Source organism: Passer domesticus, chromosome 6 (assembly GCF_036417665.1).
Source record: "Passer domesticus isolate bPasDom1 chromosome 6, bPasDom1.hap1, whole genome shotgun sequence".
NCBI lineage: Eukaryota > Metazoa > Chordata > Aves > Passeriformes > Passeridae > Passer > Passer domesticus.
The window spans coordinates 4,395,292-4,418,715 of record NC_087479.1 but is presented as its reverse complement, the minus strand read 5'-3'; the positions used below and the strand labels follow the sequence as shown (position 1 = coordinate 4,418,715).

Here is a 23,424-nt window from a genome sequence, read left to right as displayed (position 1 = left end):
AGATGAAGCTTCTTAATCAAAACTACAGAAGTTCAAAGATACATTACCTTAATTCAATAATTTCCCTGCTGTTCATGGCCAGTGCACTGGAGAACAGACCCTTGTGTGAGTCACATCACCCCAGTGCTAATGCTCCCTTTTTAACATTGCCCTGGTGATGAGTGAAGTTTGCAAATTACACAAAGCTGGAAATGAAGTCTCCTGAAACAAAGCTACTGTCTCTTCCTGTGTATCCTGTCAGAATAATCTCATAGAACTATTGAACTAATCAAAATCCAGCCAGGATCCAAACAGGATCAGAGTCCCAAACCCCAGAGAGGCACTTGGCCAAATCAAACCTCGGCACAGCATTGACCCAGACAAGGCAAGAAGTGTCAGAAGCAGAGAGAACCAAATCTTCCAGCCTGACCTCTTTTTACCCCCTGGGGAAATGTGGATCTCAGACAACATTTTGAGTCCTCAGACTATTTCCAGAGCCAGTTCTTCACCCTATTCCCACTGATTTTAACAAGTTCCTTGTGGGTGCAAATTCACCCCATGTCATGGGACCACCAGGGCTCACAGAGGCCAGGAAGAAAAATATGTTCCAGCAGGGCAGAAGCAAACCCCACCACCCTACAGAGACAGCTGAGGTACCAGAGGCTGCCCAGGTTTCTGTTGTCTGTCTTGAGTCACCAACTTATCAGCAACTGAAGAATTACCAGGGGAGGAAGATAAGAAGAGTGAGAGATAAGAAAGATCCATCTTTCACTCTGAGCATCACTGCCACAGGCACATCACACTGTGACTGTCTCACCACCCTCTTAGGGAAGAATTTCTTCCTAATTAACATCAGTCATTATAGTTTACAGCTTATTTACAAATTCTGATATCACAGTAGTAATCATTTCACCTGAGCTGAAAGTTCAGGTCAGAGCCTGCACTCTCCTCTATATGGATTAATCAATAGACATTAACTGAAAAAAGTACCACAAAATCAATTTTATGGTGCTAGTGCTACACACCTCTGCCTTTCTTCAAGCATGCTTTTTATCCTGCAGTCTTTGTAAGCTATGTCTACTTTAATTAGATCAGACAGATAAATCCTGATAAAAACAAAACACTTTTGTCATTTAAAGACACTTTCAAACCAGACATTAATTTATAAAGATCAGACAGTCTAACAAGACAAGGTTCATGTTTCACAGAGCTTCATACAGTGTTTGACTCTGACAATGTCAGCTATATCCTCTGAAGTTCAAAGGTCAAATATGTAAATCATGGCTAAGTATAATAATTTCTTGCTTTGCTTGCAGCTGGCATGTGGCAAATAGATGTTGAAATCCAGCTGCTTAAATCCTTGATCATCCATTTAGGTTTTAACCCAGCAGTAAATGACTAAAATGTATGTTTGCAGAGGTGTGTGCCAAACTGTACCCCAGGGATTCCCACTCGACTCAAAGTACTAAAAGACTCTGAACTTCTTGGACATGTAAAGAATACAACATACAGATGTTGCTTTGTAAGGAAAATGCATTACAAATTACTCACAGATTAAGCTGGAATTATAATAAAATGCTGGGTTTGACTTGAAACATAAGGCTAGAAAATTAAATTTAAGTTTTGCCTCTTTAATTAGCATCAAGGATCAGGTGTCCTGCAGGCTCCAGTTTCTGAACACTTTATAAAGCATCACCCAAGAGCAACAAGCACTGTAGGTTAAATTTACCAAGGTTAACAATGGCCAAATCTCCACTGACACTGCAAGGGGAAAACTGCTGGTCTGGACTTCCTTTAGAAAACCCTCCTCACAGAGGTTGGCCACAGAAGGCCGAGAAGACACAGAACAAACTCCAGAGCCACAGCCCAACATTTACTGATCTTCCTGTTTTGGGTGGCATTCCCTGCACAGCATGGAGAGCCCTGGTGGAAGTATAATGTGTCTCTAAAGAGACTGGTACCAGTGGCAGCTTCTGGACATCACAGTTGCACAGCCTTTTTCAACTGAGAAATTGCCTTATTTTTTTTAATCCAAGGAGCCAGAGTGTTGACAGATTAAAATTATCTAATGTACTCTTTTCTCCCATTTAAGTTGTTTGAGTGCATGCAGAGGACCATGTACAGGCAAAGGTTTTCCAAACCTTCTAATTACTATATAAGAAACAGACAGTGGCTGCAGGATGAGCAACACAGATTTTGCCTGACCCAAGAGGAACTCTGGAATAAAAGGATTCTCCATGTCACAGGAAAGTGGGAACTTCAAACCATGGTCCAAGGGTAGATCCCTGCTTTAAGTGTGGTCTTCTTGACATCATTGTCAAGGGGTTTTTATCAACATAGACATTGGACACTGAATTTTCATACATTTTTTTAAAAGGCTCAGGGCATTTCATCCCTGACATGGTGTTATTCAGAATCTCTCTGTTTGGCACATGCAAATAGGAAATTACTGGAGGCACTGAATACAGCTCCCCACTCCTTCTGTTGCCCTCTCCTCAGCACCTGAAGAGAAGGACAACAACCTCTCTAAACCCCCCACAGAGGTCAGCCTAAAATAGTCACATACAAGGACAGGTAAAACCACAGAATCGTTAAGGATGGAAAATGCTTTTAAGATCACTGAATCAAATTGTTCATCCAGCACTGCCAAGGCCACCACTAAACCATGTCCCCAACTAACACATCTGCAAATATTTTAAACACCTCCAGGAATGGTGATTTCATTTCCCCAAGCAGCCTCTGCCAGTGTTTGACCACCCTTTGGGTGAATAAATTTTTCCTAATGCCCAGTCTAAATGTCGTCTGACACAATTTGAGGTGGTTTCTCTTTTCCTGTTCCTTGTTACTTGGGAAAACAGACCCACCCCCAGCTGGCTACAGCTTCTCTTCAGGGAGTTGTAGAGAATAGGAAGCCTCCCTGAGCCTCCTTTTCTCCAGGCTGCTCCTCACAGGACGTGTGCTCCAGACCCTTCTCCAGCTCTGCTGTCCTTCTCCGGACCTGTTCCAACCCTCAATGTCCTTCTTGTAGTGAGGGGCCCAAAAGTGAGCCCAGGATTTGAGGTGCAGCCTCCCCAGTGCCCAGCACAGGGGACAATCCCTGCCCTGCTCCTGCTGGCCACGCTGCTGCTGACACTGGCCAGGCTCCACTGGCCTTTTTGGCCACCTGGGCACACCTGGCTCATGTTCAGCCACTGCTGACCAGCACCCCCAGGCAGTCAAGAGATCCAGACTGAGCTTTTCACTGACATGCCTGAGACAACCCTATCCTGTGACATCTTCAAAAATGCCTTGTCTCCTTAATTCTTTAAACATCTGATCATCTTTCAAGGCAGATAAGTGTTTGAACAGATTTTTGCTGGTCTTTTCACCTCACTGTAGCACCTCCAGTTTTAAACTTTATTCCAAGCCCATGTTTTTCCTTCTCCTGTCAGGCCTGGGGCAGAGCAGCACATTCTGTGCAAGGTCTCTTTTTCCACAGTCTACAAAGTGCTGGTCCACTTCCATTACAGGGTGCCAAAACAGAGGGTGCACACCTTTCTTCTCAGCATTACAGTGACATTTACTGCAGTCCATACAAAATACCTCTCCTGGATGCATTTCTCCAAAGAAAGCAGGTGAAATTATACTCTTACTTTCCATTTATTTTCTCCTGTCAAAGAATAGGTTAGCAGGGTTTTTTTGCAAGACAGCATGTTTTACGTAATTAGTAATAATGGAGAGTCTCAGAGGAGAAAATTTTTAGTAACACCAGTCATGAAATGACAACTGCACCAGGAAAGGGCAGTTCCCTGCTCCTGAGAGAGAGAAAAAAAAGTCTTTTCCATTTCCCCAGTAGCAGAATAACATCTTTTGAACAATGCTGCCCTGTTCATAACCAAATTCTTTTGTAGGCAGACATTGTGTCTAGACAGCCTCAGAAAAACTGCCTCATTTAACATCCCAGGGCTGGGTTCATTGCATGTGCTGGAGGGTTTACCTGAATGCTCAGGTACAGCTCACAAATTATGCAGCAGAGATTAATTCAGTTTTTTTTCTGGAGCTGATGGGTGTCACTGTAAAACAGGCAGGAAGCAAACTGGGATCACACATTCCCTCTAAGCTCATATCCATAAAAGCTTTCTAGAGGTCACGCAGACAATGTACACACAATAGTGCATGATGTGAAGAGGATCCATTTACTGCAGGAAGAGGAAATGAGTCCAGGTCACCCCTGTTAGTGCTGACCACTTTCCCACATAGACACAGCAGATTTGTCCAATCTCCTCACAGATCTTTATTTTACTTTTGGTGACAGCAACGGGGCTTCCATCATTGGCTCTGGCAGGAAGAGAATTAAGTCCTGTAGTTTACAGAAGAGCTGTACTTAATCTGTCTCGTCGTGTTTCTGTACTTGGAAGAGGCAAGGTCTCCATAATTCAAGCTCATATTAGTGTAGTCATGGTAAAAAGAATACAATATTCTTTAAAAAGACCCCAAACCTTAGCCTTGGATAGAAAACAACTGATTTATCTTTGAGATTTAAACAAAATCCCCTTCTGCAGAGGGACAAACTCTATTCCAGACTAACACAAACTTTTTTTCTGCATATCCTCCCCTCCAGGCATCTGATTCTTTGGGAAGGGAAGAACTCAGGGAAGTGTCTGGTGGGATGGAAAACCTAAGGGCTGGGGATCCAATGGAGAGTGGGTGAGGGTTACCCCACAGCCCTCTCCCCTCAGGGAAGGGAGCAGGGATGTCCTCCCTGCATCACTCACGCTCCCACCCCACTGGCACAGGGATTTCAGAAACCTTCTCCTCCTCCTCCTCCTCCCCTCACCTTCTCAGTCCTCCTTCTGAGGACAAAGAGATGACAGCCCCAGCTCTGGAGAGAGACACTTCCAGAAGGGGAGACTCCACTTGGAAAATGTATTAGCATGAACGGCCTGATGGGGATAATGGATGGGGATGAGAGAATGTGAACACATGGAAAACAATTCAGGGTTACAGTAAAGGAAAATACATTTTAAAGATGTGTTTTAGGGAATTCATCTGCTGCCAAGTCAGGCAGCACAGAAGGAGACAAGCCAGTGTGGAAGTAAGGTCACAGAAGTTTAACTACCAGCATTTCCATAGCAAGCTTGAAATCACTGCTGCTAAGCCTTACCTGTATTCTGCCCACCCTGGCTACTGAAAAAAGAATATTGTGGTGGAAATGCTTTCTTTTCATCTGATTTTTCTGTTTCTGGTCAATAAAGCACTGGGATATAAAACTGAACCCACTTCTGCCTTGAACTACCCTGCCACAATGGAAGAAGGTTGCCCCAACAGCAATCCCATAAAATCAGGCTTATGTTGAAGCAACAACTTAAGCATTAGAAATAAAGTTTTATTTATTGCTGCAAGATCTGGATTCCATGCCCACACTCTCTGCTGCACTCATGATGCAATCAAAACAGAATATTCTACATCAGTGACTAACTGACACACAAAAAAAACACCAAAAAACCACTATGACATTAAATGGCTTATTTGTAGATTCTGTTTTCCTAGACAATTAATTCAAGCATATAAATTTACATTATTAGATTTCAAATCCTAGTAATAGATTGGATATTGTCCCATGAAATTATATACAGCATACATATCATTGTCAATTATTTTAGAGGGGATTGGTAAATTAGAATAGGAAGCAAGAAGCACTTTGATTGTGGATTTAACAGAAACATAAATTATAGAAATTATTATTGGAAAGCAATAGGAACAATTGTGTGTGTGTGTGCTTTTACAGTTTAGTTAATCTCTTTTCCAAGCAACTGAAATCATAGGGTAAAGGGTACATTGTGGGCACACCTGATTCCTGCTGGAAGAATGCTCTTTTGCACCTGAATGCCAGGTTTGGTCCAGTCTGAAGTACTTGATGCAAACCAGGAGGATCTTTGTTACTAAAGTGTGTTTGAACTGCAGAGAAAGTCACTAACTCACACCCAGTGCAAGAAAACCAGATGAAAAGTTCAGGGGAAAAAAAAAAGAAGCTGAAAAAGTTGGAAATTCAGGGACTAAAATTGCATGGGACAAGCGGCCACTTCTGCTCTCCCAAATTCAGACAAAAAACAAGCAAGCACAAACTCTTGCACATGCTTGGCCTGTCTAAACTGTATTAGCAGAAGAATCCAGAAGGTTTGTGCAGCTTGTGAGCTTGGAATCTTTGCAGACATTGATCAGAGGACTTTTTACAACGGTGTGTAGTGAGAGAACAAAGGGGAATGGCTTCAAACTGATGGAGGGCAGGGTTAGACAGGATATTAGAAAAAATTCTTTATTGTGAGGATGGCGAAGCCTCAGGCTGCCCAGAGAAGTCGTGGCTGCCCCACCCCTGGATTGTTCAAGCCAGATTGGATGGGGTTTGGAAGAACCTGATCTGGTGGAAGGACCTCTAAAAAAGTCCCATTTCCTCAGCTGACCACTTGGAAAGGCATTTGTTTGGAAAAGGCTGAAGTGCCCCCTGGTCTGTAGTTATGTTCCCCGTACGACATTCTCAACTAGAACAGCACATTTTGCTTCAGTTCAGTCCAACACAAGTCCTTACACTTGTGTTTGCAGAACCTAGTGCAGGACAGGAGAAAGAGGGGCTGGGGGCACCACTGCAGTGGGAAATATTCTTTTCTTTGTATTCCTGAGTCATTTTTGTCTGGCCAGAACTGATGTTTGAAATGTGCATAATCACTAACCATGACAATTATTGTCTGATGAGTGTCATGGAGAGCAAATACCAATAATATCCCCTTGTGCTTGTGAAATAGTCTGTGGGCTAACAAAGTAATTACCACTGTCTGAATTCCACATTTCCTTCCTCCAGAAATCAAGAGTGCCCTTTGCCAAGTTGTAGTTTACTCCAAGATCTGGCACCTGCAGACTTGAGCTTGGTGTGTCCAAGATGCCTGAAATGGAAGTTTATGTAATGCAGATGCCCATGTTGGTTGGAGACAGATAAATAAATATACAGTGACTTTCCACTCATGCACATCATTTACATTGCTAAATATCTGAAAAGGCTGGGGAGTTGCTGGGATGAGCATAAGCTGTAACCCCACTCAGCACACTTTGCAGAATTAATATAAAAGCCTAAAACTGAGCTGGATCACTTGTCCAGTTGGCTCACACAGCTCAGCCACATGTGCTGAAGGTTCAAAAAGATTCAAACCTTGCCGAGTTGCTGTCCGAGGTTTTTTCTCTACTCCCCCGGGCGGGGGAGGAGGCTGCACCGGCCGAGCTGTGGCACAGCAACTGACAGCCGGGGGGCACTGCCCAGATGCGCCGGGGGCGTCCGGGCAGCGCCTCAGCAGGAGGCAGCAGTGATCAGCAAGAAGGCGAAGGAGAAAAGAGGGACCCGAGTCAGGGCAAAGTCCACAGTGCTTTAATGTCTCCAGGGAACGCCAGCCGAGTCGGGACCACGAGGCAGGGGTACAGCCGATTATAAAGGGACGGAACATAGAACATTTCAACCAATGAGAGAGAACTTGGGACGGAACAAACCCGTGACAAACATGCCGGCTCGCCAATAGGGAATGTGACAGGGAGGGACCCTTGTTCCCGATCCAGTCACCCACCGAGGAGGGGAGAACTTTCTGGAAATAGGGAAGGGGACAGTGGCTGATGGACAGGAACTCAGGGAGGGATTGACAGAGGGTAACCAGGGGAACAGGGGTGGAGACAAAAAACTGATACTCTCAAAAGGAGGGGTTGCCAGGGGAGGTGGGGGGGGGAACCCTAGGACCGAACCATTATAACTTTAGGGGGAAACGGGAGAAACCAAATGAACCCTGCACCACAACATCTCCCTCTTCTTTGTTTAAAATAAAAATAAAACTGAAATTGTCCTTAAACTGGTGTAGTAACTGAAAACCATAGGGAGGATTGAGGGGCTTGCTCCCAATGCGTCTTTTCACAGGAAGGTTCTTCAGGGATGGGAGCAGGGTCAGCAGGAGCCTCAACATGGTTGATTTGGGGGGTTGAGGCAAACAAAATTCTGGTCAGTAACTTATAGATTATGCAGAAACCAAAAATTAAACAGAGCAAAACGAAGATAATAACTAAAATGGTACGAATGATGGAGCCCACCCAGCCTGTCACCCCCATTTTGGATAGCCAGTCCCCCAACCAGTCCGAGGTCTGTTGTCGGATGTTGTTGACGTCCTCGGACATCTGGCGGATGGTGTGTCTGGCGTCCTCGGCTCGTGACGACAGGTTCATGCAGCAGAGCCCCTCGAACTCCTCACAGTGATGGTTGTGGAGTAACAAAAGGAAATCGATTGCCGCCCTATTTTGGAGGGTCGCTTTCCTCGTTGTTTCCTCGTCAGCTAGGAGGTCTGCTAGGGCAGTTGAGGTCAAATTCGCTTGCTTCGCCACCCAGCACTCGAGGTTGCCCAATTCCCCTAGTGCTTTAGCTGCGGCCACCCACGGCAAAAATACCGAAACCGCAATATTTCTGGGTCTAGACCAATGAACAATTTCGGTGTCACATTCTGGGTCAATTTTGTGGGTGTCTCTCTTAACTCTGGCCAAATCCTGTGTGACATTTTTCCTTTTCCAATTGAGAATTTCAGTATAGTTGGGGGTAAGCAGCGTCAACCGCCCAAAAGTGCAGGGCCCTCCGGACAGGCGAGGGGGAATTCCAGCCCACGCTCGGTTACCACAAATTAGGAACGCGCCTTTAGGGAGGAGTGCGGGTTTCAAATAAAAGGTATTGGGAACATAAACGGTGGTGGTGAAATTGCACCAGTTCTTTGTTTGATACCTCTCATTCTTAAAGTGTACCACCCGGTCTGGGATCGCACCTTGGTGAGGGAGGAAATGGAGGCAGAGGGAGGCGCGTGCGGAGCCGAGCAGCTCGAATTCCGTGGGCTCATCAGTGGTATAATTAAGAAGTTTCATTATTTTTTCCCACCAGTAACTGGGATTGATGGAACCAACAGGGTCGAACTCCGGAAACAGGTGCTTTAGGTGGGGGAGTAAGGGAGGGGGAAAATCATCCAACCCAAATGGAATTCCCACAAGACAAGTCGAGAGGGGGTCTGCTGCAGAAGCTGTTGATAGGCAAAGGTGGTCTTGCCCCATCGCTTGAGCCAAGGTTCGCCAGACATTCGCCTTTGGTTGGGGAACAATCCAGGGGTCGGCTGGGTGGATCATCAACAGGAGCGAAATCATGATGAAGAAGGGTCTAACTGAAACAAACGAAGGAAATAGGTTAATACAGAGGGTTCAGCTGGTGGCGGTTCAGCCTGGGGGGTACCGGACCTACAGACTTCTTTTCTTCGTCGTCTCCAAGCTGCCTCCTCCACCTGTGCTGCAGAACCGATGTTACGGGCTCTTCCTGGAAGGTAGGGCTTCACCCACTTGGAAGGGACCCACCTCAACCCTGTGGGGGTGGACACGCAGGCGTATCCACGACCCCACGTAACCAGGTCAAAGGGGCCCTCCACCTTCCAGGTTTCAGGGTCTTTCACCAGCACAGGGGGTTTCGCCCTCAGGTGTATGTCTTTATAGGTATTAAAGTGTCTTGCGATGGGCGGGTTCAGGCAGTCAAAACTACAGTTAAGGAAGTTGATGGCGAATAAGGCCCTGGCCAGCCGGATCTGAGGGGACTCCACCTTCATAGCACCTTTTTGATGTTCTAATGTACGCTTGATGCTCTGGTGGGCCCGCTCAACCACCGCTTGTCCTGTGGGAGAGTAAGGGATGCCGGTTTTGTGGCTTACCCCCCACTCCTGGAGGAAGCTCCGGAATTCCCTGGATTTATATCCTGGCCCGTTATCAGTTTTTATCTCCTTGGGGATGCCCAGCACAGAGAAGGCATGTAACAGATGCTTTTTAACATCTGTCGTCTTCTCTCCTGTGTGGGCAGAGGCGTAGACGGCCCCAGAAAAGGTGTCCACGGAGACATGTACGCACTGGAACTTGCCGAATTCTGGGATGTGTGTGACATCCGTCTGCCAGATCTCGCAACTTTTGAGTCCCCGTGGGTTGGCGCCGGTAGCCACTACGGGCAGTTGGAACGCCTGGCACTGTGGGCATGTGGCCACAATTGCTCTCGCCTGGTCCCTCGTCAGGTGGAATTGACGGACCAGGCCAGGAGCATTTTGATGGAATCGTTGGTGGCTGAGTTTCGCCTGTTGAAAGGCGTCTGGGAGTGGGGCCATCTCAACTGGGGCGGCTAGGGCATCGGCACGCCGGTTGCCCTCCGCGATGAACCCCGGTAAGTCGGTGTGTGACCTCACATGCATAACATAGAAGGGTTGCTCTCGGTGGGAGACCAGATCTATCAGTCTCGAGAGCAAACTGAACAGGTCCATGTTGGAAACCTCCTGAAGAATTGCACTCTCCGCTCTGGAAACGACACCAGCGACATATGCAGAGTCGGTTACTAGATTAAAAGGCTGAGAGAACCTTTCAAAGACTCTGACCACTGCGGCCAACTCGGCAATTTGAGGTGAACCCTCAACCTTTTCAATGTCTGTCTTCCACCGCCGAGTTTGAGGATCCCGCCAAGTCACCACAGACTTGTGGGATGCTCCGGACGCGTCTGTGAAAATTGTCAGAGCTTTCAAAGGCTTCCGACTCTGAACTGTCTTTAACGACAGTTTGAAATTCATCCCTGAATTAAACAATTTGTGGGCCGGTTTGTGAATCGAAATTTGCCCAGTGAACGAGTCCAGAGCAAATTGGAGAGCTTCGTTTTCCAGGAGTAGATGTTCCAGCATGGCCTTGGTTAATTGGCCCGAGTTCAAATTAATTGGAACATGAATGCATGAAAAGTCAACACCGGCCAACTCCCGGATCCGGAGGCGAGCCTTCCGGATCAACTCAGCTACCAACTCTTGTGGCCTCGTCATCCTCTTGGACCTATGATGGCTGAGGAAAACCCACTCTATAATCAAGAGAGGGTCCCTCGAACCCTGGTCCTTAGATGTTTTGGTGGATGACTCCCACTGAAAAATCAACCCATGCGGGTGTGGCAGCCTTCCCAGTATGATAAAATTGAACGGCAAGTCTGGGTTGTACCGATGTGCCTGTCTCTGCGATAAGATGTTTTGCACCTTTTCCAAGGCTGTGGCGGCCTCCTGGGTAAGGGTCCTGGGAGAACTAAGCTCCTCTCCCCCTTTCAAAAGATTGAAAAGGGGGGCTAGGTCTTCCGTAGGAATACCCAGCCAAGGTCTTACCCAATTCAAAGACCCACACAGCTGGTGAACATCAGCCAAGGTTTCAATTTTGGTGTTAAAGGCCAATTTCTGCGGAACAATGGTCCGCTTGGTGATCTCCAGGCCAAGATACTTCCAGGGTGGCATCCTTTGAATTTTTTCTTCCTGGAGCTCGAACCCTGCAGAAGTCAATGCATTGATTGTCAGGAAAAGCGAGTGGGTAAGTGTGCTGTCATCAGGTGCACACACCAGGATGTCATCCATGTAATGTAGGATGATGGCATCTTTTGCTGCCTCTCGAACAGGGGACAGCAAGGAAGAGACGTACCACTGGCAGATCACAGGACTTGCCTTCATTCCTTGTGGTAGGACTTTCCAATGATACCTCTTCCTTGGGGCTTCTCGGTTGATGGTGGGAACCGAGAAGGCAAAGCGTGGGGCATCGTCAGGGTGTAGAGGAATTTGAAAGAAACAGTCCTTTATATCCAATACAGCCAACTTCCAATTTTGAGGGAGCATGGTTGGGGACGGCATCCCTGGTTGGAGAGCGCCCATATCTTCAATAACATTATTAATTTGGCGAAGGTCGTGCAGGAGCCGCCATTTGTCCTTGTTTGGTTTTTTAATAACAAAGACAGGGGAGTTCCATGGTGAATTGGACTCCACGATGTTGCCTTTGTCCAGCTGCTCCTGTACGAGCTCCGTGAGCGCCTTTAACTTTTGTTTGTTGAGCGGCCACTGCTCTACCCATATCGGAGAATTTGATTTCCAGGTTAATTTTTGGGTAGGGCGCTCTTCAGTGGCCGCTACTGAAAAACCTGAGGAGCCGTTGGCAGGTCAATTGTGGCTCCCCATTGGGCTAAAACATCTCTCCCCCACAGGGGTTCCGTATAGTCCATTACAAATGGGCGAATAGAAGCCAATTGCCCATTTGGCCCCGTAATTTGTACCACGCTCTTAGACTGCTTAGCCAATTGTATGCCCCCTACACCTTGAACGCGTTCAGCCGCGCGTTGCAACTCCCAATGTGGCGGCCATTCCTCACTAGGAATGATCGTCACATCCGCCCCTGTGTCGAGCATGCCACTGATTCTGGTCAATTGACCATCCCTGCTCACACTACACGTTAGTCGGGGTTTCCCCTTTCCAATTGCATGAGTCCAGTTTACGCGCAATGTTGGTGTTGTAGCATGTGTTGAAGGTGGTATTGTGTTTTCTACTGATTCAAATAACTCTACAGGGATGGCCTGGGCTATAATTTGACCTTTTTGCAATGTAACCGGTGGGCGTATGCAAAAAAATCCCACTGCAAATGAATCAATGGCATGTGGTAATAAACCCGGAATGATGGTGATTTCCGGTGGTGTGCACTTAGTGTCGCCAATGACAACGCACTCACTCTTGATCCGGTTCCAGGTACCTGGTGCCTGAGGTGCGACCATCGCAAGATGGCACTGGGAGTCCATGATCTTAACTGACTCGACTAACTGCAACCTGTAGGGCGAAACCAAAGAGGAGGTGGTTAGAGACGTAAGAATCGGTGTTTTGCAAGAAGTCAAGTCTGGTAAATTGTGTTGAAGAGTTGGGTGGGTAAATTGGGATCCCCTCCCCAAATCCCCTTTCTTAGATGTTGAGTCACCCGCCCCATTTTTGTCATCGCGCAGGGAGGGGCTGCGCTTCTGCCTTAGTTTTTTTGATCTTTCTTAAAACCCTCCTGGGATGCCGTCTGCTTCCTCCTGAACTCATAAAACTCAGTTCGGAGTGGGCAGTCCGGCATCCAGTGTTCGGTGTTGCCACAGAGGTGACACTGTCCACGCGGCGGCGGCCTTGGCAGGGTAGGAGTCCGTTGTGGCTGTGCGGGCATTGCTTCAAAGAAGTTCCTTGGTTCGGCGAAGGACACCCGGCGGGTCGATGGCTTGGTGTCAGTGTCCTGCCGAACGATGACCGGAACCTTCGTCTGGCAAACCTCTATCATTGCCTGGATGGTGGGAGGCGGGTCCAAGGGCAGGCTGAGGATGGCTGCCTTGCAGGCGGTGTTTGCATTGGTGGCAGCCATCTCGAGCAGGACGCTCAGTCGAGCGCTCTCGCTGTGGACTTGCTGCTCTATAGCCCTGCGGAGACGCTCGACAAAGATTATAAAAGGCTCTTCACTGCCCTGGATTATTTTAGAAAATGTAAGAGATGGTACTGCAGTCTTCAATGATAGGAAAGCCCGCTCCGCTACCTTGGCACTTTCCCGGAGCACAGCACGGGGGATATCCCTTGCTTGGATCGCCCCGTCAGCCCAATTTCCGGTACCGATAAGGTGCTCGGTACACACCGCTTCACCACCACGGATTGTGCTTGTTTGGGTATCTGCCCATAAGTCTGGGAGAATGTCCCTTATTCCCTTTTTCCATGCCTCTTCCCATACCCCGAATTCAGTGGGGTTGAGAAGACATGAAAAAAGTGTCCGCAAATCAGCAGGAACAACATTAGTTTCTAATAAAGAGGCTCGAAGGAGTCCCCGGAAATATTCACTCTCCCGGGAGAACTCCTTTTGAGCCTTGCACAGCTCCTTGATGGTGGAGTGGGGGAATGGGGTCCACTGCGCTTTGACCGGTCCCTGTCCCTCCTGCTGGTATGTGACAGGGGCTGCAGTGATCACTGGTGCAAGCCCTGTGTTCCGGTTCTCCAACCCTGCCCCCCCCCCCGGGAACCGGGTTGTGGGAACCAGGAGGTGGGGCGTGGGAACCAGAACAGGGGAGGGAGGGGCATTGCGTGGGAACCTGGGCGGGGCTGGGAGCCTGGGCGGAGTCGAGAGCTGGTACATGCTCCGCCTGTGGGTGGTAACTTGGGGGCGGGGCTAGGGGAGGGGGAGGAGGAAAGGGCGTGGAAGAGGGTGGAGGAACAAAGGGTGGAGCGAAGCAGGGGTGGGCAGGGTTTTGTAGGGGAGGGGAGGGGACAACAGGCTTGGAGGGAAAAAGAAAAGGATTGTGGGAAGAAGACAGGGTTTTGGAGGGAAAAGCCATGTGGCCACCTCCATCTTGAGCTCCATGGGAGCCATTTTGAGACAGAGTCTGAGAGTAGTCACCCTCTGGAACTAAGAACTCAGCTTTGGGTTTGACAACCGGGGACTTCGGGGTGGGGGAAACAGGGTTCGGGGAAGAATCCCCCGAAGTCTGGCCAGGACTTCGGAGGTGGGGGGTTGGAGGACCCTGAGGAAAACCCGGGGGATGGCAAGAACCCGGCACTGTGCCTGTGTGAGCTGTTTCCCTCAGGATTCCCTTATTCTGAGGTACAGAGGAGGTGGAACAAGGATCTAGGACTTGGGGACAGGGTGAACATGAACCAGGGGATAGTTGTTTCCTCAGTTTCCCTTGTTCTTTTAAAGCTGTAATAATTTGGAAGCTCCAATAAACTAATTTTTTACTCTTTGATTCCCCCTCAGAATCCAATTGAGATAATTTTGTTCCAACTGAATTCCAAAAATCTATCCTATGAACCATTTCAGGGGTAATCTGAGGAAACTGAGTAAACAACCACATTATCAACTGCTTTAATTCCCTCTTAATTAACTTAATATTTCTCCCAGCAAGGATAGTTATAACTTGGAGATAAACTCTTTTCTGCTGTGTCGACAGTTTAGCACCCATGCCGACACAGAAAACCCACCCTTGGAGTAAAAATAAATATAACAAGAACAGAAAAAAACCCTCAGCCACCAGCCCTAACCCCACCGGGTCTGGGACGAAACCACTGACCCGACCAGACGAAACCGGGGGGGGTTAAGCGAGGGGGACCACCCGAAGATGGGGAGCTGGGGGTACTCACCCTCTGACCAGCGCCGACTGGGATAAAACTCCAAGGGAAGGGACTTCGCCGGGGACCGACTCCGGGGTGCAGAAGCTGTCGATCCCGTCCCGGTCCGGAGCCACGCCTCTACAACGAGGTCTGCTCACAGACAGGGTAGTCTTGACGTCCACGGAGCAACCGATGAACCATGCAGGAAGGGCAAAACCTGCCTGCTGGCCACTAACCTCCTGCCGCGGGGTCCGGGGCTGTCCAGTGCCCCACGGTGGAGCGCCAAAACTGCCGAGTTGCTGTCCGAGGTTTTTTCTCTACTCCCCCGGGCGGGGGAGGAGGCTGCACCGGCCGAGCTGTGGCACAGCAACTGACAGCCGGGGGGCACTGCCCAGATGCGCCGGGGGCGTCCGGGCAGCGCCTCAGCAGGAGGCAGCAGTGATCAGCAAGAAGGCGAAGGAGAAAAGAGGGACCCGAGTCAGGGCAAAGTCCACAGTGCTTTAATGTCTCCAGGGAACGCCAGCCGAGTCGGGACCACGAGGCAGGGGTACAGCCGATTATAAAGGGACGGAACATAGAACATTTCAACCAATGAGAGAGAACTTGGGACGGAACAAACCCGTGACAAACATGCCGGCTCGCCAATAGGGAATGTGACAGGGAGGGACCCTTGTTCCCGATCCAGTCACCCACCGAGGAGGGGAGAACTTTCTGGAAATAGGGAAGGGGACAGTGGCTGATGGACAGGAACTCAGGGAGGGATTGACAGAGGGTAACCAGGGGAACAGGGGTGGAGACAAAAAACTGATACTCTCAAAAGGAGGGGTTGCCAGGGGAGGTGGGGGGGGGAACCCTAGGACCGAACCATTATAACTTTAGGGGGAAACGGGAGAAACCAAATGAACCCTGCACCACAACATCACCTGACCTGAGCCTGCTCAGTTCACAAAAGGTTTGCAGGCAGCCTCTGCCTTTACTGCTGGAGGGCTGCACAAATCCTTGGGCAAACACAAGGATTTCCTTCCTGGCTGTCACAGCCACTCTGCCCCAGCGTGCTCCTGCTGTGGCTGGGGCTCCAGGAATATTCACTGCTGGGTCACTGCTTCCTCTGCCAGGGAAGTGCACAGGCTTCGTACACAGGGAAAAGCTTGCAAAGTAAGGGTTTTGACAAGATTCAGGTGGTGTGTAGAATATTCTTCTCCCATTCTCTTTTTGGAAGCCCTTCCCAGATGCAGGGATAATGCCAAGTTCCCAGACACTTTCAGTGTGTATCAAAGACTGAACCACTGAATTAAAACCAGACATTTCTTTAAATGCATCTCAAGCTTTCCATCCTTCCCGAGTGACCCCCAGCTTCTCACACCTTCAGTGACTGAAGGGGGGATAATACTGAATAGACAAGATGGACATGGGGGAAACAAAACCAAACAAACATAAAAATATTGCAAGATAAAGTTTTTGCATGGCCTATTTTCATGGCATGAAAACTCCCAGAAAAGCCTGTGCTCACTGCTCACGGTGGGTTGGAACAATTGCTTTCAAGATATTTAGTAACAAATTCAGGATATGTGATTCAGTCAGCTCCATCTTTAAAACCACAGATCATAATTTGAGACCTTGTATCAGTGTCCAGTTAACTCCCAAGCTATTCCTTCAGAGTATTCTGAGGCACTAATTAATGCAGCCTTGGGAACAACCTGTACCTGCACACAAAACTACAAAACTACTGCACACGTGATCTGAGGTCCAAACTTAATGTAAGATAAACCAGACATGCTGCTGCTGCCTGAGAAACCAAAACATCCCTGAGAAGGAAAGACCCAGATGAAAAATTAGCAAAGCAATTATCATTACTGAAAGTAGGAAACTAATTTAAGTTTTTAATTCCAATCCTGTGAAGGTTGATTTCTAACTTGTAAGTAAGAAGACAAATCCTACCCTGGAGGCCAACTTACTACATGTTCTTTTTTTTTTTTTTTTTTTCTTCTTTAGAAAATACTTGCCTTGCAATAAGTAGAGAGACATGGAGTTGTTGTTAAGCTGAATTGCTCTCAATATTGTCTTACAAGTATGTAAAGAGATTTGTGATAATGAGCTCTTCTAACAAAGGCAGGCAAGATCCGACTGATTAAAATTAAAGTTGGAAAAAAATTGGAAAGAATTAGGGATTAGACTATTGGAACAAATAAAGTTTAAAATGCTGTATTTAAAAATCAGATGTTAAATAAATATTTTTTCATTTTATTTTAGCAACCAGCTCTCCTACACTGCTGCTAAAGCCCTTTACCTCAGTGCCCCTTTCCAGGCTCTATCCATGGCTCTCTCCAGAGGGTTTCCCCTGATGACCTCCAGCCTTTCCCTTCACCTCCAAACTGCACGGCAGAGCAGAGCACTCAAACACTACAATGCTGCCACAAAGGAACAAATTCCTCCAGCAGCTGCACAGTGGAAGGCTCTGAGGGCTCCCAAAGAACTCTGTGTGGCTTTAATGCCTCTTTCCTGCAGCCACAGGGGGGTTGTGTGAGGGACAAGGATACTCACCATCATCAGAGGACCTCTGAAAAAAATTAACTTAATGAGAGCTTAGTGTTTACTATGGTAATTCTGACTGAAATTTAAAATTACCACCTCATTGCTTCATTTTTTGGGGTTTTTTTTTGGTTGGTTTTTTTTTTTTTTTTTCCTCCAGATAACATTCCTTACATTTGATACCTGCAGATGGGCACCGGATTGCTCCAATGCTGAAAAGGCTCAAGAACTTTAGATGGGAAGAGGTGGGAAAAAAAAGCCAAGCACCTGGAAAACACTTCATTGCTTCTTTATTTAGATGCACCCACAGTACAGAGCCTCTTGAGCATGTGCAAAAGAGGAAGATAACACATTTATAGCTGGGAGCACCATTGAGTTTGAGTTTCTTTGATACCACTTTTAAGAAAGTAAACTGTTTCCAAAGAATGACATTTGAATCCAAGAGTTTAAGACCTGCTTGTACTTTATCCAGAGGTGGAAGATATTTTTATTATTACTTGGATGTAGAGTAGAAGACATTTTCACAGTCTGGTTGGACCAGTATTTTCATATGCACCTTTTAATAGATATTTAAAAAGTTTCATTTCCCCCGCCCCTACCCACAGAAAGTTAAATGCACCCAAGTTTAAAAACAGTAATGGGACCAGAGCATTCCTATGGGGAAAAATGAACTTTTGCTGCCCTCTCCTGCTTAAACAATGAAATGCTAAAATATTAAGATCTATGAATCTAATGCTAACCTTGAAACAAAAAGCGTGACAGGTCATTCGCTATACTACAATCAAAAATAGGACAACAACAAGAAATGTATTGGTACTATTTATATTTGAAAACTCCTCATGGCTCCATGAGGTTATGAATACAACATATTTACAGCACGTGATCCAGGTAACAAAAACACTTACTCACAGAGGTCGTGATAAAAAGCACACGCTTCTGTGGATGGGAAGCAACACTTGGATAAAAGTTTTCATCCGAAAGTAGCTCCATCCTCTTTCAAGATGCTGTTTCATAGAGTTCAAAATGGAAAACTGGGCTACATAAAATGCTGCACATACCAACTAGGAAGAACTAATTAATGGCTCACTCCAGAGCTGCTAAGGGAAGCACAGGAGCCAAATTAAAAAAGCTGTAAGTAAATAAAAACATTCTTCAACCTTGAGCATCATCGCCTTTGTCTTCTTTTTAAGGGCAATTGCTTTGGGATAGTGGTGTCACACAATTAAGAGAAAAGGGCATCTTTGTTTTCTAAGACACAACTAAAAGGAAATTATGTCAGTTTTACTTGGAGGGAGAATAATCTCATCTTTCCCACTCCTCAGAAAACAATAAAGAGCTTTTTAGAGCTCCTAATGTATTTTCTTTTCCATCAAGTGAGAGAGCCTGAGGCTGTAGTTAAGCACCTATAATGCAAGTACAGCTGCTGCATTTCTTACTCAAGCAATTTTTGGCTCCAACACCCTCGATTTTTCCATATATGAGAACAGATAAAAAAATAAATTAAACCCTTTTACTTATGCTAACAAAACCAAGATTAAATTTACTGTAACCCTGCAAGCAAACGCTCCAATGGCATTAGAATACCTTTATTTAAAGCATTCCAACCTCTGGAAAAGAGACAAAACCACTCGAAAGCAACAAAAGGAAAACAGTAAGGGAGACGTGCAAGATGAAGAAAGCAACATGTGGTCAATTCAGAGTGCATGAGAGGAACTTTACTTGTACAGTTGTTACATCCCCATGACCCAATGCCCTCGCAGCTCCTTCCTGTGAGTGCTCAACCCTTCCCCTGAGACCAATGTGGCCCAGGGCACGCAGACCCCCCAGTGCCTGCCGGACGAGCAGTCGAGAACAACACTGACACCAACAAAGGTGGCTTGTGGAACTCAAGAATCAAACAAAAGTGTAATTTATGATGCACTGATCACACTTGGGCCCATGGGCTGCCTTCCTCTTCCTCCTGCTGCTGCAGCTCCAGCTCCAGCAGCAGCGGGAGCCCTGCGGGGCCGGACACGGCGCTGGGGCTGCGGCACACGCGGGGTCCTGGCAGCAGCTGCTTCTTCAGGTGCATCACCCAGCCTTTAGAGTCAAGTGACTTCATAACAACAGCACAGCATCTCCTTCTCCTCGAAGGAACACTCCTTCCCAGAAGTGATAAATCATTTATAAACGTCAGACACTCCCCGCTGTCCCCGTGGCAGAGGCCAGGAAATATTGCAACCCACACCAGGTTCTGGTCAGTTCTGTATGATCAATAGGAGAATGACATGGCAAAACCAAAAATAGTTATGAACAAACAACACTCACCTAAACTCTAAGTACAGGACAAGGTGCTTTTTCTAATTTTCACATTGTTGTGTTTGACTCCACCAGGTGAAGAACATCAAGTTTTATTCCTCCATTCTTTCTCAGTTTTTCACAATGGAACATAGTCTTTGAGCATGAGTTTGAGTCCACCCTCTTGTACTGTGAAATGATCATTTCACACAGAAATCACACTAGCAAGTTTGGTTTTTTGGTAACAGAAATAAAAGACTGTCAAAATCAATGGGCTAAGGGACATGATTTGTTATAAATTTATTTAATCTTCAGTATTTCAGCTTGCACCTTTGCTTCAGCACTTTAAAATAAAATGTTTCAACTATGACAGTAACTGCCTAATTTACATTGAGTCCCAGTCAATGTTCTTAAAAGAAGCTCATAATAATCCCATTAAATCATGTCGTGTTTGGTGTTGCATATGACTAGTTCCACTTTTTTTTTTTTTCCAGAATTAACAGTGTCAAGTTCTTACAAAGCCTTGAGTTTACAACATTTGTGTGTGCAGACCCAGGAGTACAAACTGTGACCTGATAATCCTGAAACAGTCAGTAGTCTAGGAGGGAATTCTTTTTTACTTTTTTTTCCGTGCCTGAAAACAAGAAAACTTCAAAGTCTACTGTATATTTAAATGGTAGGAAGAAAAATATACAAGCTTGTATTTATACTGTATTTCTATCAATGGCAACAGGTCATAAATTCATGTTTGCAACTATCACAAAGACTCATGAACACCAATTCATTTTTATACTGTAAATACTGCTGGATTGATGGTTTAGGATTATCAATTCACTGTTGTCATATGTCTATAACAGTTCAAAAGCATCCTGGAGAAAAATCCTGAAACACATACCTTCCGGTATAGAATAATGCAACTGCATTAGCTAAATATATACTGTACAGAAGTCTTATCAGCATTTTACCTACCAAAGATGTAAGATTCCACTTTCAAATACAAAGCAGATAGCCAATAATGTATACTTATAATACAGCCCTCTTCTTTGTTTTTGTATTTTTTTTCCTCTTTTGTTTTAAACAATTTGGTCACAATGCACCTTTGATATAAAAGCATTTTAAACTTTATTATTAATACTCAGAACATTAGGATTTCCAGAATTTTTTTTTTTCAGTAGCATTTGTAGAACCACTTTTGGTAACAAATACAGTAGTTAGGAATGAGCATCCAGATGAGAATGCAGAAGTGTATTATCCAGAATCCTTTCCAGCTACGACCATAGGGCTGGTACTGTGATGTGTAATAGTACTAGAACCACAAAAACACTAGAGTATGTTTCTTAGAGGCTACATCCTCTTTTGCTGGAACACTTTATAAATACATATTAAAAAGTAAGGCAACAACTCCAAACTGTCCAAACTGCCATCTCAACTCAAGTTCCAATTAGATCCATGACCACTGGAGATCAATTTCATGCTTGTGTTGTTCAGCATGTGTCTTTATTCTTTCAGAATGGTCCAATAAGAACATACTGTAATAATTTAGCAATTGGTGTTTCTAAACCAACTCTGGTACATGTGTCCAGTGCTGCATCACTAATACTGGTTAGGTATTGAAGTCCAGGGTGTTACCACTGCCCCTTTTTTTTTTCCATGGATTGTGGACACTAATTTGGATTTGCAATAAATAGGTGCACGAATCCAAAGCTCCCTTTCCTACTATGTTTATCACCTACTTTTTTTTTAATTCCTAATGTTCAAATTAAGGAAGCACCAGAGACAGCCTGGTACTAAAAAAATGCTCACACCAGTAAACAAAACTTTTATTCAGGACCGATGTTTTTCATGGCCCTGATCTGAATGGACATTCAACTTATGAAGATATGCAAAAGGAAAAGAAAGTCAAATTACAGTAAAGTTATCCAGAGAAGGAGGATGTTACACAAACTCATAAGGAAATGACAGTCTTTTTTCTCTTTTACTATAAATACACGTAACAGTTTAGCAGAAAGACAAGCTAAATTTTAAGATTGTTCACATTTGAAAGTTGTATTATACTCTCTGCTAACGATAAATAAGGAACAGGTCCTGACAATGGAATCTGACATTGCAATTTTCATCAACAGATCTTTGAAGACTGGTTTTAAAGAAGGGTTAAAACAATGATTATGTTTGCAAAGTTCTGAGAAGTCCATCTGTTGTCCAAACTTTGGATTAAAGTCCTTATTTTTTTTCCTTTACTTAGAGACAGGTATATACAGTGCTGTTGTAATAATGAAACAAATGTGAAATCTACTGTAAAGTTGCACAATACAGAAAACTGTTGCTCCATCTTCTACTACATAAATGTGTGACTCCACAGGTTAATAATGCTGTTTTGTATTTTTGTTAAGTTGGAATTATTCCATCACGTCTAAGACCTCTCTTTAATTCCAAATCCTCCAGTTTTTTCCACAGTTCTTCACGCTCTTTCTCTTTCTTCTTCTCACTGACAGATGGAATAAAAGAAAGAGTTAGCAGGAGAGAAGACTGGAGATAAATAATAGTTATGTTAAAAAATATATAGTTGACATTAAATAGCTGCACTAATTTTCTTGAACACAACTGCAATTTTCCTAACATATATTTAACATTTTAAAAAATATTTTCTTTTTTTTTCTTTTTGTTACGTCCATAAATTTAACTAAAGAGTATGAGAAGACCATAGAATGTAAGCTGAGCAGAGTGACAGTGTTCACAGACACTAATTTGCAATGAGGAATTAAAAAATGTAGTGGACTTTTACTATAGAATGATCTGTCAAAATTTAAAAAATTAACATTTTGGACTAAGTTATGTAATTATTTTTATGTTTATTTATTTAAGACATAAATAATCTTTTAAATCACAGCAACTTTCCAGAAAGCATTCCCTGATCCTTTTAGAATCACTGTTTTTACTTACATTAACTGCTGGCTTCCCTATAGCTTAGACACCAACCAAGGCCAAGTTCAACCTACAATTTGTGCCTTTTGTTCAGTGAGTTACTCTTTTTCCACACCAAATTCCTGCAAGATCTGTGTAGCATTTGCTTTAAAAACAGACTTTAGTGGCTGATTTGAGAAAATTAAACAGCAAACCTAACATTTACTTTACCTGCATTGTTTGCTTTCTAAATTTCCTGTCTCTGCCACAGCTTACTGTGAATAAATCTCCTTGAGACTGCAAGGCACAAAATGCTCTCAAGTTCTATGACATCACCTTGGGTTTAGATGAAATGGAAATCTAACAATGACAGATACACAGATTCTCTGCCAGTCACATTACAGAAGTCTTGAGAAGTATTTCAAGGGATTAGAAACATTCCTACACACTTTGATTCACTCAACATACCAACATCTGGCTCATTTGTTTGGAATTTTGATTTCCCAAGTGGATTTTAAATATATAAAAAAAACCACAAACAACTTTTGGATAAATCCCTGAAGAATAGTAAAGGAAAAATAACAGCCTATTGTTACTGGAGAGTATTTAAAATTAAATACAAGAATAAGTAAAATAGCCTTACATTTTCAGGCTACTTACCAATATTTATCTTCTAATCATTAGGAAATACATGTCTGCTTACCTAAAGGTCTGTTAGAGGATAATCACCTCATCCAACCCACCTATTTCACCTATCCTAGCCATTAATATTGAATGTATT

General features: G+C 45.0%; 1 protein-coding gene and 1 long non-coding RNA gene across 6 annotated transcripts in view; one reads left to right on the top strand and one right to left on the bottom strand.

Moving 5' to 3' along the window:
- LOC135302467 (uncharacterized) overlaps positions 1-21,698 on the top strand; it is a 28,131-nt gene extending 6,433 nt beyond the window's left edge. The window contains exon 2 of the long non-coding RNA XR_010364069.1: positions 17,626-21,698. This is a non-coding gene — a long non-coding RNA (uncharacterized LOC135302467). The remainder of the gene's footprint in view (positions 1-17,625) is intronic.
- Positions 20,019-23,424, bottom strand: part of PPP2R5E (protein phosphatase 2 regulatory subunit B'epsilon) — an 83,215-nt gene continuing 79,809 nt past the window's right edge. For all 5 annotated transcript variants that reach the window (XM_064422914.1, XM_064422915.1, XM_064422913.1 and 2 more), the window contains one exon: positions 20,019-22,227. In XM_064422914.1, coding sequence (XP_064278984.1) covers positions 22,128-22,227 — 100 coding nt within the window. In that variant the 3' untranslated portion in view covers positions 20,019-22,127. The remainder of the gene's footprint in view (positions 22,228-23,424) is intronic.